The sequence below is a fragment of the Schistocerca serialis genome, chromosome 3 (assembly GCF_023864345.2).
Source record: "Schistocerca serialis cubense isolate TAMUIC-IGC-003099 chromosome 3, iqSchSeri2.2, whole genome shotgun sequence".
Classification (NCBI taxonomy): domain Eukaryota; kingdom Metazoa; phylum Arthropoda; class Insecta; order Orthoptera; family Acrididae; genus Schistocerca; species Schistocerca serialis.
In genome coordinates, this window is record NC_064640.1 from 355,968,060 (window position 1) to 355,985,278 (window position 17,219).

The following is a 17,219-nucleotide window of genomic DNA, read 5'->3' on the forward strand; positions in this document are numbered from 1 at the left end:
AGAAATGAGATTTGATCAAGGTATAATTGATGTTTGGTACATTTCACCACTACCTCATCTGTAGGAGCAAGAAATACCATCTCCTACAGCAGAAAAGACTGTATTTATCATATTGTTTAAAACACACACATAATCAGTGCTATTATTTCAGCATCACATAAAATTAATTTTACTTTACTTCCCTGTGCAGGAAGTTTAGTTAGCAATACTGAATTCAATGTATCGAAGTAGTGTAGAATCGAGTGTCATCAATATTTGTATTTCATTGCCATAACTTTAATTGAATTTACTCCATTAACTTCAAATGATTTGATTCCACACAATTTCATCATTTATTTTGTGATTTTTCTTAAAGATAAACAGTTACTCATTTTGAACAAAATTTGTAAAATTTTGTGATTTTGCACTTTGCAGAAAATAGGTACCTTTAATAATGAGTCATTACTTGGGACTGGAATAATTCACATTTTCCGATAAATCCAAAATAAATGTGAATTCTGCCTCAAAATGCGAAATTACTTAATAGATGCCATTTCATAGCGAACTGTATCCAGATGAGCTATTTGTTAGCGAAAGTTTGAAATGGCTGTATTTTCTGCATAGAATATCGAAAATGTAAGCAGTCACTGGCATTATACACCATATGACAAAACCCAATTTGGATAGATAATGTGCACAAGGACCTATGTGCAAAACAAAGTGTACAAATGCAAGGATGTATCAATACACTCAATGATCTGGTGTGATGCCAATTGTGGATGATTGAGTGGTCTGTTTAACACACACTGCAATGTACCGCTAGAGTTCCAGCCTGTATCATTAACAATACTCTGCAACTTCAACAAGCAATTGTGTGGTAGCTACCCCGAATGTTTTGTGTTGTGTGTTACTCATTGTTTTCTTTTCTTATTTTGAAATAAGTGAAGTGACTAATCCTGCTCCATCACAGATTTCAATTATGACTCTTACAACACCAGAAGAGATCGGCAATCCCTGTGACAGTGTGTCAGTTCTGCTGTAGGCTGCTGCCCAATGAAATGGATGCGGGGTTTGTTGCCCCACACTGCTCCTTCCCCTGTGGTGGTCAAAATTCTAGTCTGTTTACACTTGCTGCCGTCTGTGACTATAGCCTATAATGCCCTCTGTGCTATAGTGATTGGAAAACAGTCTTTAATGTTTTTTGATGGTGCAGAAATAATTCTTCTAATGTTAAAACCAAGCTAACGTATGATTGATTTACTTTATGCTAAGTGTCTTGTCAGTTCTATCTGTAGTGTTGTCAAGCATGGGTTGTAGGGCTATGACTGCCCACGGAAGGTCGAAATTAATAGTCTGCAGATTTTTTAATCTTCAGATTGGGCAAGAAAAGACAAATAATGTCCAGAAACACCTTAATCTGAGAGGAATTCAGTTAACTGGTGAGAAAATGCTGGTGCTTTGCAACAGAACAATCTTTTTTGAAAGTATAAATACAGCCAAATGAAGAAAACAAAAGCCATTTCGGTAGAAAAAGTTGTTGAAGTGTTTTCAAAAACAAACATGCCAGTCAAAAGCCCCCAATCAGCACTCTTTTTAACAGTTGATTTCAAAGAACTAATAATTTGTCTATTTGCACTCATGTAGTGTGTAACCTTTTAAATTTGTGTGTCTAGTCATTTACAAACTAAGAAACTGGACACGAATTTTGCCAAAAATAGGTGCTACATTTTCCAGTCCCTAGTCATTACACATGCTTGTCCAACACCCTTTGCTGTGTCTAATGTCCTATTCCGCTTCCTGCTACTTGCTGCTTTCTGTGTATGTTCCTCTGTACCAACAACTCTGATTGATACCTTAACCAAGGAGGCAAATTGGTGTCTGTGCATGTGACTAGGTGACTGACTGGGTAAATGTTCATACATGCCTGAAGGAAAAGACACTGTGGTGACTACAGCTGTTATGAAATACATTAAATGTATTTGCAGCTGCAAATATGGACAGCCATTGCTGTTTAACGGAGTGACAACAGTGAAAATTTGTGCCAGACCAGGACTCGAACCTGGATTTCCCGATTACCACAAGTGGTCGCCTTATCATTGTATGCATGTCCAAAGGAACAGTGCATTGTAATTCTGAATAACACAGGTACTGAAATATAATATTTATCTACTGACACCGGGCAAAGTGACTTTTGCCTAAAATGTCTCCCCTGTACGAGAATATACATATGAATGTACGAGTGCAGGTTGTAGACACGTGGTTGGAAACATGTGGAAGTTTGGGTCTGGCCATGAGTCGTGCTTATATAGCTTAATGGTAAGGCAACTGCTCACGATAAGCTGGAAATCTGGTTTGAGTCCTGATTCGACACAAATTTTCTCTGTTGTCATTCCGTTATACTGCTGATGGTTGTCCATATTCACAACTGTGAATACATTTAGTGTATCCGGTTAAATTATAGCTGCCCAATAACTGATTGGTTGAGTTAGTTCACAGATTGTAGGAAGTCGGTGACATTACCACCATTAAAAGTTCTGTATTTATTAAAGCACTGTAATGTTCAAACCCATCTTAAGCTTGAGCACAGATTTTTCATGTGCTGTTTTGTCTGTGGTGCCTCCTTATATCCCAAAATCTACAGCCTGAGTAATTTCGGGGGAAAAGCCCCTTTTCAAACTTACTAGAGCATATCGTAATCATGATCTAGAAGAAAAGGCGATATCCACTTTTGGCATGCAAACTTGGCATTAGTTTGGAAGGAGATGCACTTCAGTGGCTGTTAGGTTTTTAGTGCCCTTTCTTCACAAATTAGGTTTGGCAGATGGCAAGACGAGCTCTTGTTTAAAGAAATTTAAGTCAGTTCCTGTTGTGTGTGTCATTTTAGACCATAGAGTGTTTATGATCCTGTCTATTTATTGTTGTAAATGTATTTACTTTTATACTATATATGTACTGTAATATTTACATTTTCTGTAATATTTATTTAACTGCAAAATTTGTTTTTTAGTGTTAGAACCTGAGCTTTAGATATTAAAAATGAATAGTAGTACTACTTTTATAATACCATAACACATCAGTAAAACTGACATGTTCAGTACCCTGTGATATATCTACAACACAGCTCTCCGGAACACAAAATATATAAATAAATCGTACAGCTCATGGTTCATTGTGGTTTTGCAAGTGTTTTCAGATGTATTGTATCAATGAAATGTACTTACAATTTTCCATTTCAGTACTTATAAATGAGAATTAGTGTTTTATGGAATGTTACAAAAATGTTTTCTTGTGTTTGGGATGACTGAATGAATTGGCAACTGAAAAAATGTTGATCTGTGTAGGTTCGTCAAACTTGATTTGTTGGACAGTAATACGTTAACTGGAAGTGTAAGAATGTATAAAAAAAATTAGTGCCTTGGAGACTTTTATTTACTTAGTTTTTAACTTTGCGTTGGTTTTCAAAAGATTTAAACCTGTAATCAGTTTCAGATTAATAAAGTTAACAGTGAACATTTAAGAGAGCTAAGTTATGCAATTCTGTTTTTATAATTTCCTCAGATCCAGACACTTTGTTGTTCCATTCGAAATACATTGCAGCAGGATTAATAACGAGCCTCTTAGGTTAAACTCTCATATTCTTGGTTGTATGTAGTTATTGGAGGGATTCACATTAGAGTGAGATGTTCTAGTATTTGATGAGACATAAATGCATCTCATGAGATTGATTTAAGTGTGGTGTGATTAAAATAGAGAATATGTTGTATTGTAGGCTGGAGTAGTGGTAACACTCAGTATCGGGCACAGTACCCTCCACAAGGACCTGTTCCACAAGGGCCTCCACAGTGGAACCAAAATGCTCAACGAGCTGGTGGTCCTGAGCCTGGTCAGCCAGCTAACAGCCAGTGGGACCAGCACCGCTACCAAGCTAGTGGACAGTCACCGTATCAGCCTCCACAACAGGTATTGTGTTACAGTTTGAATTACGATGTTCTCTGTCACTTTTGCCCATATAGGGTTGGTTGTTTATGGTTGAAGACATCCGTAACCATAATTTTTGTGTGAACTGTGTATTTCTTACTCTTTTTGAGATTGAAGCTGTTAGTGAAACTGTCAGAGATGTTACTATAAATAATTTTAGTAACACAAGTATTTTATTCAGAGTCTTATTTACTTCTTTCTTTCTTTTTTCCTTAAGGCACAGCAGCAGTGGGTTCCAAGTATGCAGACTCCTGGTATTAATCAAAACTCACTCCTAAGGCCACCGATGGTTAGCCCATGTGCTCCATTCCGACCGGAAGGAAAGCCGTATTCGATGCAGCAACTACCGGGTTCAAAGGTTCGCTGCTTCTAATTTTTTCTCACTCATTCTGAATTTTCTACACACATCATGAGTCTACTTATGGTGTTGCTTTTTGTACCATGTCGAGATACTGAAAGACATTTAGAGAAGCCTTTGTTTCGTGTGCTAACAACTTGAGGACAACCTGTGTTATAAAAAAAAATTAAGAGGCTTGTACATTACAGTATGTCAAAGTCTTTGCTTCGTATTGAAAAATAAACACATTCAGTGTTTTGTAGACACTCTTCCAAACCATTGTGTTAAACTCGGGTCATGTCGTGAAATGATTTTGCAGCACATTGTGAAGTCGATGTACTTTTATTTCATTAAATGAAGTGCCCATAATAAAGAGTATGTGCATTTGGTCTTACATCACATATGGCTCGTTTTGTCTGTTCTATTAATAAATAGTCATAAATTGATTCCGAAGCACGCATTTGAAGTCAGCATTTAACAAATATTAACACTGTCGAGGGCATGTGTCTCTATGGTAGGCATATCTGGCAAACACATAAAGCTTTCATGTTTGTACTGTGTTATGACCAATAAATAAACCTGTTACAGATATTTAGTAGGGTGCCCTCAGCCTCGTGAACACTAATGGGGAGCTTTGTTATGGCATAGTGGTAGCTCTAATTCAGAAACTTGACACTAGCAGCTGACAAGGTCATGTGCTGCCTGTGAGTCTTCGTAATACTACTGCACAGTGCTGATTGAGTGGATTTTCAGAAGATGGTGTCCCACAGCTCTAATGTATTTGAAAAATGTCATATTACCACCTTGAAGTGCTGGTAAAATTCTGTATTTACCCAGCTAGTTTGTCATCCCACATCATCAGGTTCATAAAAGTACTCACAACCTAAGATTAGGTGAAATATAAAATAATCATCATCAGATGATAAAACGGTGGAATATTCACTGTTATTACACCATAATATAAATTACATCCTCAGTCTATAAAAACTGTGCTATGTAGTGTGCTCATTCATGTTATAACCGTAACCAACATTAAAACTTTGAACAGATTAGTACTGCACATCTGGTATGTGGTATGAATCTGTTCACAGCATTAATGAGGATTACAGTTATAACATGAACAAATACACTACTTAGCATAGTTTTTATAAGCTTACAATGTAGCTTATATTACCTTGTGATAGCAGTCAATAATTTGTGGTTTTATCGTCTAACGATAATGATTTTTAATTTCACTTAACATGATGCCATAAATATTTTGATGAACCTGCTGATGACCAGACAACTGAAACTGGTTGATAAGGAATTTTACCAGCAGCTCAAGGAGGTAATATGAAATTTTTCAGATGAAGTAGCGGTCAGACAGCAGGTCAATGTTATATAGTGTGATAGTACCATAGAGTTTTAGTTCTTATGATGTGTAAGTGTGAGAATAATTCTGCATAGTGCTTCAGCTGCAGTCCAAGATTTCTTAAGTTCAACCATGAGTAAGCTGCATGGTTAATAAGTGAGCCATTTAGTAGGTTGTAAATGAGGCATTTAAAATTTGAGAAAGGAACAAATAGTGCAGTGTCAGGATGCTCAAATGTAGTTGCTTCATTTTTGCCCCATTAAAGCAGCTTGTACAGTTGGTATTCTGTATTGGCTTTTGACTGAAGCACAGAGTGACTGAATGGGATTGCCATCAGATGTACATGGCTATAGGTAAGAGAGCAACTCGGCTGCTGCTAGGACCATGAGGTAAACTGCAGATACAGAGATTTCACAGATCATATAAGGTTTGTGAATCTGTATCACTATTGAGATTTCATTTAAAACAATAGGCCCTGATCTCCCACTCCACACACACATACTTTCTGGTTCCATCAGGAAACAGGTTAAGATGAGTAAAATTAAAGAAAAGTAATAACAAATCATATTTTCTTAAAGCATTTATTAATGATTCTGTCAACAGTTGCGGTATTTATGTTAGGTGGCTAGTTTCAAACCTTACAGGTTCATTTTAAAGTCTGGCCTACTGAGGCTGCACTGACAGTGCCTGATATTAATAATAAACATCAAAGAGGCAACATAAGCTGTATAAATGTTTCCAGAAAAAGTGCTACAATCCACACATGCCTTTTACTAAGTCAAAATCAGACTCATGCATTGCCTCTTTGATGTTTATTATTATTGTTCAGGCACTGTCAGTGCAGCCTCAGTAGGCCAGGCATGAAAAAGAACCTATAACATTTGAAACTAATTGCCTAATATAAATACAGCAACTGCTGACAGAATCATTAATAAATGCTTTAAGAAACTTAATAAAGTTACTGTTTCCTTGGCAACAAAATGTTGAAACTGGAAAAAAAAGGTCATCTTGATTAAGGCACTACTTAGTTTGCTGTGTTAGAAATCAGTATGCATGTTGACAGTAGGTTTTGAGTATTTTTTTATGGGACTATATACACTGCTGAAAAAAGCAACAGCCTCAAGGACAGTCGTTTTACTGACCATTGAGGTGACAGGTTGTTCATCATTCAGATCAAACGAAACTCCCATCGCAGTAAATAGTGCCCAGTCGCATCAATACACAGTGTATTCCCCTCTGGTGGTGATGCAGGTGTGTTTTCTCACATGCAAACTATCATAAAGGTGTCAAATGGCATCCTGTGATAGATTGTCCCAAGCATCTTGTGCCTTTTATAGTAATTTGGTCGTGGTTCTTGCAGGCCCCCAGAGAACAAGTAAGTTCCCACTTCATCATGTCCCGTACATGTTCAGTAGCCGAGAGATCAGTTGATCTTGCTGGCCAGGGCAGTTTCTGTACACCACAAAGAGCTTGTGTTGCAGCAGCTGTATGAGGATGTGCATTATCCCATTGAAAAAGCACATCCCTTTCTATGAAGAAATGGCAGTAGTGTGGGGATAATAGCCTGTGTAAGGCAACGGGCACTGTTTGCTTTGGTTACTTTAACCTGCAGAAACACCAAATATGACCATGACTGCTCCCCCCCCCCCCCCCCCCCCCCTCCCCCAATGAGACCTGGGATGTGACCAGCGTGTTCAGGGCAAATACATTCTGGAGTAGGCAGCTCACCAGGTCTACACCATACAGGTGTGTACATCCATCACTAGTGATGCTTGACAGTGTTGTGGTATCAGTAATAGTCTGGACAGAGCCACATGTGATCTTATCCCTGCTGCAAGCAGATGATTCCCAGTGCTCCATGATGACACAACAGGTGCAACATATGCACAGATTTTGGCCCTGGATGATAATCGATCAGACACCAATGCTCGCACAGTGCACCTATCTCATCATGCATCTGTACTGTGAGGATGTCCAGAGCCTGGTATACAGGTATGGGAATGTTCCACAAACCTTTGTTGAAAGCAGCAACACGCCACTGATATATTGTGTCCAACATGTGCAGCAATCTGTTAATACGTCCGCCGCTTCCCCCAGGACCCCAATGTGACACCATTCAAATGGCTGAATCTGTTCAACAGGAGTGCTGACTCATCAGTAGGGCGTGGTTGTACCCTAAAGTGATTATGGCAAACTTGGTATAGTTACTGCCTGCAGAGTCAAAACAGAGGGTGCACAGACAGGCCTTCAGACTGCCATCTGATCACTAATGACTGTGACAAATAAAGCAATAACACAACCACCCCTCTGTATATGCACATACTATACAGTGGTGCCACCAAACCCAGTCCTTCGAGGATATTTTTTGATATTCATTGAGTTTGTTCATGTTCAGTTTTTATTCAGGTATACACAGTTAATTCTTTTCCATTCTCTCTCTTAAATATGAGCACATTAATTTACAAAAATGTGGCTCTGATCCTATTATAGCCATCCTTAATGTGGAACAGAAGTGACAGTGGTTTGGTTCAGTTAATAGTAGTGCAAAGTCCAATTTATTTATTATTTCTCATTGTAGAAAAGAATGAATTAAAAGAATAAAGGACATAAATTATCATCTTCAGCTAAGAATTGTCGTTTTAAAAAATCTTGCACGCTTGTGCTCCACTTTGAATGCTTATGTTCTGCAGCTTCTCAATCTTTGTTAAAAGCCATCTACAATGTTCATATTAAAGATGAAAATAGATTTGCACCCATCATGTATGCTACCTACAAAAAATAACAGAATTTTCCTATTGGATAATATATTGCATTACACAACTTACTTCTTCCTACTTCATATCACTTTACCCCAACCTTATTATGTACCACACTAAACTAATAAATTTTGTGGTCTGATAGGTGGAGAATGATAATGAGAAATAGTGAACTCGGCTTGTGGAAGAATAACTCTTTCGAGTCGCGAATATTAAAAAAATCATTGGTGGAGTTATTGAATCCCTACTGGCATTGTGGTGTTGAAGCTTCACTACAGACTCTGAATGAAAAGAGTTCATCTATAGATTGCTGAATGAGAATACCATCAACAGGTACCAAAAGTAGTTACGTGGAATGATCGTGCTGGTAACATTAAAGAAAATGGAAATTCAGTGAACTACATGACTTTATGAAACAATTGCAGTCACCAACTGTTTCGGTACACATTATACAAGTAGAATTGGAGAGGCTTTATTGTTTATCAGGCAGAACCATTGGAGACTGTCAGAATTTTCAGATACCTGCCTAGACTGTACATCCCCACAAAATATGATACATGCCATAAAAATAAGAACCTGGCTAACCACTAGTAAGATCAGTAGTCAGAAGTTCATAACTTACCCTCCACTATGCAAATAGTCTGTGAAATAACTTAATGCTGTAGTTATATAGATTTCAAAAGTTGTGTGTCTCTTCATTTTCTGTTATCCTTGTAGCAGCTCCACATGACCACACCACTTACTGAGACATTTATAAGGAACAAGCCCCCCTCCCCTGCCCCTTCCCCAGCATTACAGTCAGAATATTTCTTCTCCTTTGTCTGTTTCCCTTTCTTGTGCAGACTTTGAATCATGAATGCTTTTTATGCACTTTTTAAAAGTTATATTGCGTATATTCATTTTGATCACTTCATCCGAAGTCAGCTCTCATATTTTTTTGGTGGAGTATACAGGATGTTGTACTGTTATGACTCATTATGGCATATCGTTCTAACCCATTACACTGTATTAAAGTACCGTAGGTTGCCACTTGTACATAATGGCTGACGTTACATATACTTGCCATATCCTTTTTAATGTTCAAACTGGACTGCTATATGCAAGTTACTTGTACTTTGTGCAGAGATGCCACAGTGCCACCATACCAGCAGAACAGCTTGCCTCTAGCTGCTATTTAGTAATGACTGGGTAAAACAAAGGAACAAATTGCCAATCATTCCCAAAACATGAATCACTTCATTCCACAGAGAAGCATGACTAATAAATTTTGCAAGGTAACTTGGAGGCTATTATAATACAGTATTTGTTACAGTGTTTAATTTTTTTTGCCTCATCCCTTTTCAACTTGCTTAATGATTGTGCAGTAAGTTATGTAGACTTTAGATGACACCAAGATAGGGGTTTTATTAGTTTCTGTAGAGGCATTTTCTCTCCTCCTGAGTATTTGATACAGGTAGATGATCTTGCTTTACTCTTAATGTACCAATTTCTTTAATTCTCAATGCATGGGCCACTTACTCAAAGGCTTGCAATTTTTTAAGTATTAAGTCTGTTCTTCAACAAAGCATGATAATCCTGGTGAGTATAAATTTTGCACATGTTTAAACTTTTTGAATTTGATTTTCTCCTATAGCCCATTTCATAGTATAAAGTAAAACTTATTAAAAAAAAAATCCAAATTGAAGTAGAAAAAATTACATGTGTTAAGTTTTGTCAGTTTTGCTGACCATGTTTCGTACCAATATTTATTTTCTACTGGTGTCTTATTTCAGGCGCAGCCACCTGGGATGAATAATGCGCAGGTCTACCAACAACAGAGTGCCCCAAAGCGAGAGATCGTTTTCCCTCCAGAAAGTGTGGAAGCAATATTGCCTGTTTTGTATAAACGCAAGCGAATGACACGAGGGGATGTAGCACCTGTAGAAGCATGGAGGCTTATGATGAGTCTGCGCTCTGGCCTACTGGCAGAGAGTGCTTGGGCTCCGGATATTCTCAACATCCTTTTGTTTGATGATAGCACAGTTGCATATTTTGGACTAGCCCACATGCCAGGACTACTTGATGTGCTGTTGGAGCATTTCAGACGCAGTTTAGCTGACATGTTTGACTCGCCTCTTCCAGATTCTGGGAAGAAGTGGTTCCAGGCACCAAAGGTGGAAACACCGGAAGTGGACCTAGGGCAAGTTAGAGTGCCAGTTGATCCTGCAGATCACATCACATTAATGAAATCGACACCAAATTATACTCTTGTGACTAGAAACGGTGAGGTAGTTCGAATTGTGAACAGAGATAATGAGATTTTTGTTGTGGATAATCGGAAGAGCTGGGACATTGAAGGTGACTTGGCAGAAAACTATGATGTGGTTCAAGACCCGTGGCAGTTGACCTCTTCAGACATCAGTTCGACGAAGTACATTGTGTCATGTTTCCAAGGAGAGTTCGGTAATGTTCCATTTGCGAGACTGCTTGATGACAGTAAAACTGTAGGTGCCGAAGAGGAAGAAGATTGTCGGACAAAAGTAAGTGAAGAAGAATCGTATCCCATTGAAAACTTGAGTGTAACTCCTCCTATAGTGCTAAAAGTGGAATGTAGTGATGACAACGGTGTTATTGATAGTTCGAGCAGTGCATCTAATGTGATACTTAATGAGGAACATTTGAGTAAAGACAGCTCCTTCGTTGATGTGCAGGATAGTGATGAAGTGAAACGGACTAAAACTATTTTGAGTGATGTGTTTTCGCGGATAAAAACGGAAAATACGGAAGAAAATTCATTGCTGCCTGAACACTGTGTAGACCCCTTAGAGCCTCCTGAAGAAACTGTAGAAGTGAAAAAGGAAGCAAACTGTGTCGAAAGTGAGAGCAGTAGTAATTATGAAAGGGAGTTGCCGCATTCTCCAAATGTACCAAAGGATATTGAAACAAAGAGTGATAATGCTGTATCAGAAACTAGTGACACAAATAATTTTAGCAGCAGTAACATAAAAACAGAACATACAAACAATGACAATAGTTCTAATAGCAATGAGAGTAGTATATTCAACATAAGCAAAGGTGATAACTGTAACAGCACAACACCGAATGAATCCAGTTGCGATTATAAGATCAAAGAAGGTGTTGAAAGTGAAATTATTGCCAGTGAAGAAAACAGTGAAGGTAATGAAAGTGCTGGAAATGCTGTTGGAGGAACTAGCCTTAACAATTGCGAATGTTTAGAAAGCAATGAAAGTAGTAATGGCAACAACAGTTGTGACGAAACTGTAAAAGAACACGAAGAAATGGAAACAGAAATGGAACAAGATGTGTTCCTCAAAGGTTCTGAACATGAAGGAAAAGACATAAACATGGAAGATGACTATGGTGACGAAGCTGAAGAAAAGTCAAAAGTAACAGATGTGAGACCAGAGATAAAGGGAGAAAACAGGGGCGGCCTACAAATAAGGGATCCTGCGGGAACGTTGAAAAGAAGACGTATGTCAGATTATGAAGACGAATGTTACACGAGAGATGAAGCGAGCCTTTACCTTGTTACTGATACACAGGATGCAAAGGCAAGGCGTTGTGTTTGTCTTTCAACTATTTTGAGGAATCTGACATTTGTCTCGGGCAATGAAGCAGAGTTTGCCAAAAATGTTACATTCCTTGATTTGTTGGGGAAGCTTTTACTCTTACACCACGAACATCCTCCTCGTGCACAGAAACAGCCCAATTATGACCATGAAGAAGATGCTGACTTTGCAGATTCTTGTAGCAGTTTACAAGGTGAGGCGGAATGGTGGTGGGACTTCTTGCACCATGTGCGCGAAAATGTGTTGGTGACAGCGGCTAATATTGCCGGTCATATGGACCTCGGTCAACATCCTGAGGAAGTGTCGCGGCCCGTAATTGATGGACTTCTTCACTGGGCAGTTTGTCCAGCTGCTCATGGTCAGGACCCATTTCCCGGATCTTCAGGCTCGTTGTCACCCCAGCGCCTCGCACTGGAAGCTCTGTGCAAATTGTGCGTAACGGACTCTAATGTAGATCTGGTTGTAGCTACGCCACCCTACTCCCGTTTGGAACGTCTGTGTGCTGTGCTGACACGACTTCTGTGCTGGTCAGAAGAGCAAGTGCTACGAGAGTTTGCAGTGAATATGCTGCACTACCTGGCCGCTGCGGACAGTGGTGTGGCACGTACTGTTGCACTGCAGAGCCCGTGTGTGTCCTTGCTAGTAGCATTCATCGAGCAGGCGGAAGCTACTGCATTAGGGGTAGCCTATCAGCACGGTATCGGTGCACTTATAGACAATCCAGATGCTATGGGAACCAGTCTGGATATGCTGAGGCGTGCGGCTGGTACATTACTTCATCTGGCACGACATCCTGAAAACCGGCCGCTCTTCCTGCAGCAAGAACAGCGTCTGTTATCCCTCGTCATGAGCCAGATCCTCGATCAGCAAGTGGCAGCTGTAATCTCCAGTGTTCTTTTCCAGTGCTCATGGCCCTCTTCGTAGCATGCACAGCAGTTGTAGACAACTAAGTGGTGAAACTGGCACGGATGTTTCCTTCTCTTGTGATTTTTGCTGGAACATATTGTGAGAGATGACTTTTAAGTCTGAATGTAATGAGGACTGAGTTTCCGGTTCGTCAGTCCTTTATTCCTTTCTTTTATGCCTTAAACAGTCAGACTGTCTTTGATTAGATTTAATAGATATAAATAAATAAATAAATAAATAAATATATATATATATATATATATATATATATATATATATATATATATATATATATATATATATATATATATATGTGTGTGTGTGTGTGTGTGTGTGTGTATATATGTGTATGTATACTTATACATATAACTATACATGAAATATAGATACAGTAAATACCAAACAGTTACGTAGTCTTGCAGCGAAACGGTTGCTACAGCAGTAACATGAGTGGGGCAGTAACTCATAATTACCAGATGAGACTGATGGTGCCACTTCCAGCATTCACCAATATCTGTTACGAGTCGGAAATTTATTTTGTATTTATCATCAGATGTGGTTGGATGTGAATGAATGTGGAAGTTCTGTTATCTAGAGCTATGTGTCGACTGTCTTATTAGTGTAGGGCCATTGCTACAAATGCTGTTGAGGGACAGTGGAATAATATTAAATACCAGAATACACATTAAGTAATCATGCATATAGTTAAGTAAACTGAATTAGATTCTTTAGAATACAACACAAAATTGAGTCTAAGAAACATGACTTGGAGTGCAGGAAGTTAAGGTGCCACCACTGCCGTGTTACTTGTGGAACAGGTGAAAGTAAGTGTGTCTAATTATTTACTTTGATGTGTGGAAGTGACGTGGGGTGTAACATAATTGAGAAAAGATTGTTATAAACATTTTCTTTCTAAACACGCCCTTGAAATCTGTTCATTGATACCCATTGGATAAAAAATGTATAGCCCATTTTATCCTACTGATGGCTGATTTTCATCCCTCATACTAAGACCTCTTGTGGTCATGCTAAGTACCTTTCCCTTTCCTTACTTTCATATTGGTATTACTGTGCAAATGCTTTATATATGTCGAACAAGTCAGAAATAAATGTACATAAGGAGTACTAAGGCAATTGTTATCATTCCTCCTTGGTGTGCCTGTTAGGTGGATGGCTGGTAAATGTAGTAGACTGAGGGACCTATCACATTATTTATAATTTATTTCTTTTACACTGTTATCTACATGTTAAAGTGTGCTTCAAAATTTCTTTTGCTTACTTGTAAGCTACCTTTTCTACAAATAATTGAGATACATAGTATCCATTTGTGGTGGTCTCATTGTATTATCTATTCATTCTGTTTGTTTCTCACTGGCTACAAAATTAGATTGTCTTGAGTGTACTTACTCTCCACAATTTCTTCTCTCTGATTAGTTGTACTTGGTTTCTAATACTTCAGTTTGCTCAGTATTAAAAGCAGAAGCAGAATGTGCTGTATTGATTCAAAAAATAAAAACTGAAGTATTAAAATGACCCTTAGTAAGTATTTTCTACGTTTTTGAGAGTATTGTTTCCTTCTGTGCATCTTGTCTTAACTGTTTCCATTGTCTGATGCTTCTCCCATGTCCCCTTTATGCATGTGTTGCATCTGTTGAATATTTCAGAATGAGTGGTGGTTTGACACACTTTTAAGATGAAAATTGTTAGCACAAAATTTGTACATTATTTATTTAATGTTTTCATTAGTTAATGTATCTGTGGTCTCGTGTTCATTTTATTAGTTGTATGTATGTGTATATATTGGACGTTTTTCTGGAAGGCTTCCTCTATACAATTGCAGAACTTCATAGAGACATCTTCCGTGTGATGTGTTGAGAGTAACCAGTGGAAAAGTTATATGCTTGTCATTTTAAGTTGCTGTGATTTTTTTTTTGTCATCCTACTACCCTTATAATCTCCTCCACATGATTAAGTATTTTGTCATTTGTATACTTTTTTAAAAAATGAAGAAAAGGAAGAAACATGTTTGATATGAGATACTCAAGTTCTTGACAAGGTTGTTGTCAAAAATATTTGCTACAAATTTTATATTTATGGCTTCTGATATACTCATAATTGTTGTCTTGGTAGTAATTCCCTGGCACCTTGTATTAAAAGGCTATGCTATTATTTTGTTAAAATGGTTTCTGCATCGCTGCTCCTGTATCAAATTGTTGGCTGACAACTGTTGCATCTCATGTGAGAGCAAGACATTTATAGTTTTATTTTAATTGAATTTACATAAACACAACAGTGTTCTGTGCATGGCATTCTTCTCGATTTGTTGCAGATAAATAAAAGTTCTGTTTTGCTATGTTTATGCTTTGGCTGTGGAAAGTTTGCTGTTGCAAAAATTTAGTGTGTTACAGAGGGTTAAGTTCTATGTTTTTTGCATATACACCATCTGATCAAAAGTATCTGGATACCTGTTAGTGAACATTAATATGGGATGTGTCCACCCTTCACCTTTATGTCTTGAACTCCACTGGGAACACCTACAGTGAGGTGTCAGACTGTCTGTGGAGAGGACTGGCAGCATGTTCTACCTCAAGAGTAAAAACCAGAGGATGTAGTGGTGTTGGATGCTGAGGTCTTGTGTGAATTTGACATTCTAACTCACCCTAAAGGTTCACTGGTGGGTCCAGGTCAGGACTCTTGGGTAAGCCAGTCCATTTCAGATGAGTTATTATCCTCAGACCATTGCCTCACGGGTGCTGCTTTATCACTGTAGACTGTCATGCTGGTGCAAGTGATAATTGTCTCTGAACTGTTCCTCTGTTGTGGGTAATACACAATGCTGTAAATTATCCTTCCACACCTAGCATTTCCTTAACTACAATAAGGGACCACACTCTAAACGCATAAGTCTCCCATACCTTAGCACCACCTCCTGTGTAATTCACTGTTGGCACTACACATGACCATAGGTAATGTTCTCCAGCCATTAGCCAAACCTAAACTCTTCCCTCAGTTTGCCACAGGGTATAGTGTGATTCATCACTCCAAATCACTCATTTACAGTCATCCACTGTCCTGTGGCATGGCTCTCTGCACCACCTCCAGTGTCACTTTGTACTGACTACAAAAACATGGGGCTTCTAGGGAGCTGCTCATCATTGTACCACATTCTTTTTAACTCCTTATGCACAGTCATTGTGCTAGCTGGGCTACTGGTGGCACTTCGGAACTATCACTAATAGTCAACATGGACAGTTATAGAAGGTTTGAAATGCCCTCAATGGATTTGTTACTCATATGACATCCAGTGACTAGTCCACGTTCCAAGTCAATGAGTTTCCATTCTGTTGTTACTGCTTCTTTACTGACAGTATTCTTCATCTCCTCTTATATTAGCGGGTCTGTCTCTAGAGATATCTAGTTGCCAGTTCCACATTATACAGGGATGTTCAGATATTTTGATCAGATAGTGTATGTAGTAGTAGTCATGGTGCATTGAGAAGTGAAGCTTGTCTACAAAAACCTGGAATACCTTCTACAATGTGCTAAAAGAACACAGTTGGGCAAAGTTATTGTTGGAGGAGAGCAGATATTTGTTTCTCCACATACGTCCTTCAGTGTTCTGCATTTAGAGTTTTCAGCTCCTTTACACTATAAACAATATCGAGTTCAACAATATAGTGATGGATATGGCCTATTTCTACAAAACATTCTCCTTTCACAAATAAAAGATTGCAATAAACGAAAGACAACTTTAAGACCACTTCATGTAAAGCAGTTGTAATATTGTGCCATGAAGGAAATAATCAAACTGCTGTAACTGAAATGCGCACTCCTGTGAGTGTGCCCTCCCCCCCCCCCCCCCCCCCCCCCCTCCCCTCATATTTTAAAGCATGCACTGTGACCTGTGCTTGATCTCTTACAGCATCAAATGTGGCTTTTTATGAAGTTTCTTGCATCTGGTGTTGACGACAACAACAATGCTATATGGAGTGGATACAAAAAATATTGTATTATTGGTAGGAATAGATATATTTCTTACCATTGTAATAGTCTAAAATAGCTCCAGAAAGACAATCTTCTGTTAACACTGGAGACAAGAAGCCACATAAAAGGGCATGTGAAGATGCTGTAAGAGCCAAAGCAGTTGAAGGTAATATCATAGTGTATAATTTAAAATGAAGTACATGAAGGCTGAATTTAAATCTAAATACAACAAAACAGTTTTATTGTTGTAACAATTGACTGAAGGCAATTGATTATGTATAGGATAATGCTTCCTGCCACCCTCCACCCCATTCTGCATAATTTCTATTTTCTTTGAGCCTGTTATTGCCAGCTGGTAA

At 38.4% G+C, this 17,219-nt stretch overlaps 1 protein-coding gene across 1 annotated transcript in view; it reads left to right on the forward strand.

Moving 5' to 3' along the window:
* The window catches only part of LOC126470837 (uncharacterized), a 65,383-nt gene extending 52,332 nt beyond the window's left edge, over positions 1–13,051 (forward strand). The window contains exons 40-43 of the mRNA XM_050098853.1: positions 3,749–3,939; positions 4,181–4,315; positions 10,174–11,557; positions 11,819–13,051. Coding sequence (XP_049954810.1) covers positions 3,749–3,939; positions 4,181–4,315; positions 10,174–11,557; positions 11,819–12,894 — 2,786 coding nt within the window. The 3' untranslated portion in view covers positions 12,895–13,051. The remainder of the gene's footprint in view (positions 1–3,748; positions 3,940–4,180; positions 4,316–10,173; positions 11,558–11,818) is intronic.
* The last annotated feature ends 4,168 nt before the right edge of the window (positions 13,052–17,219 follow it).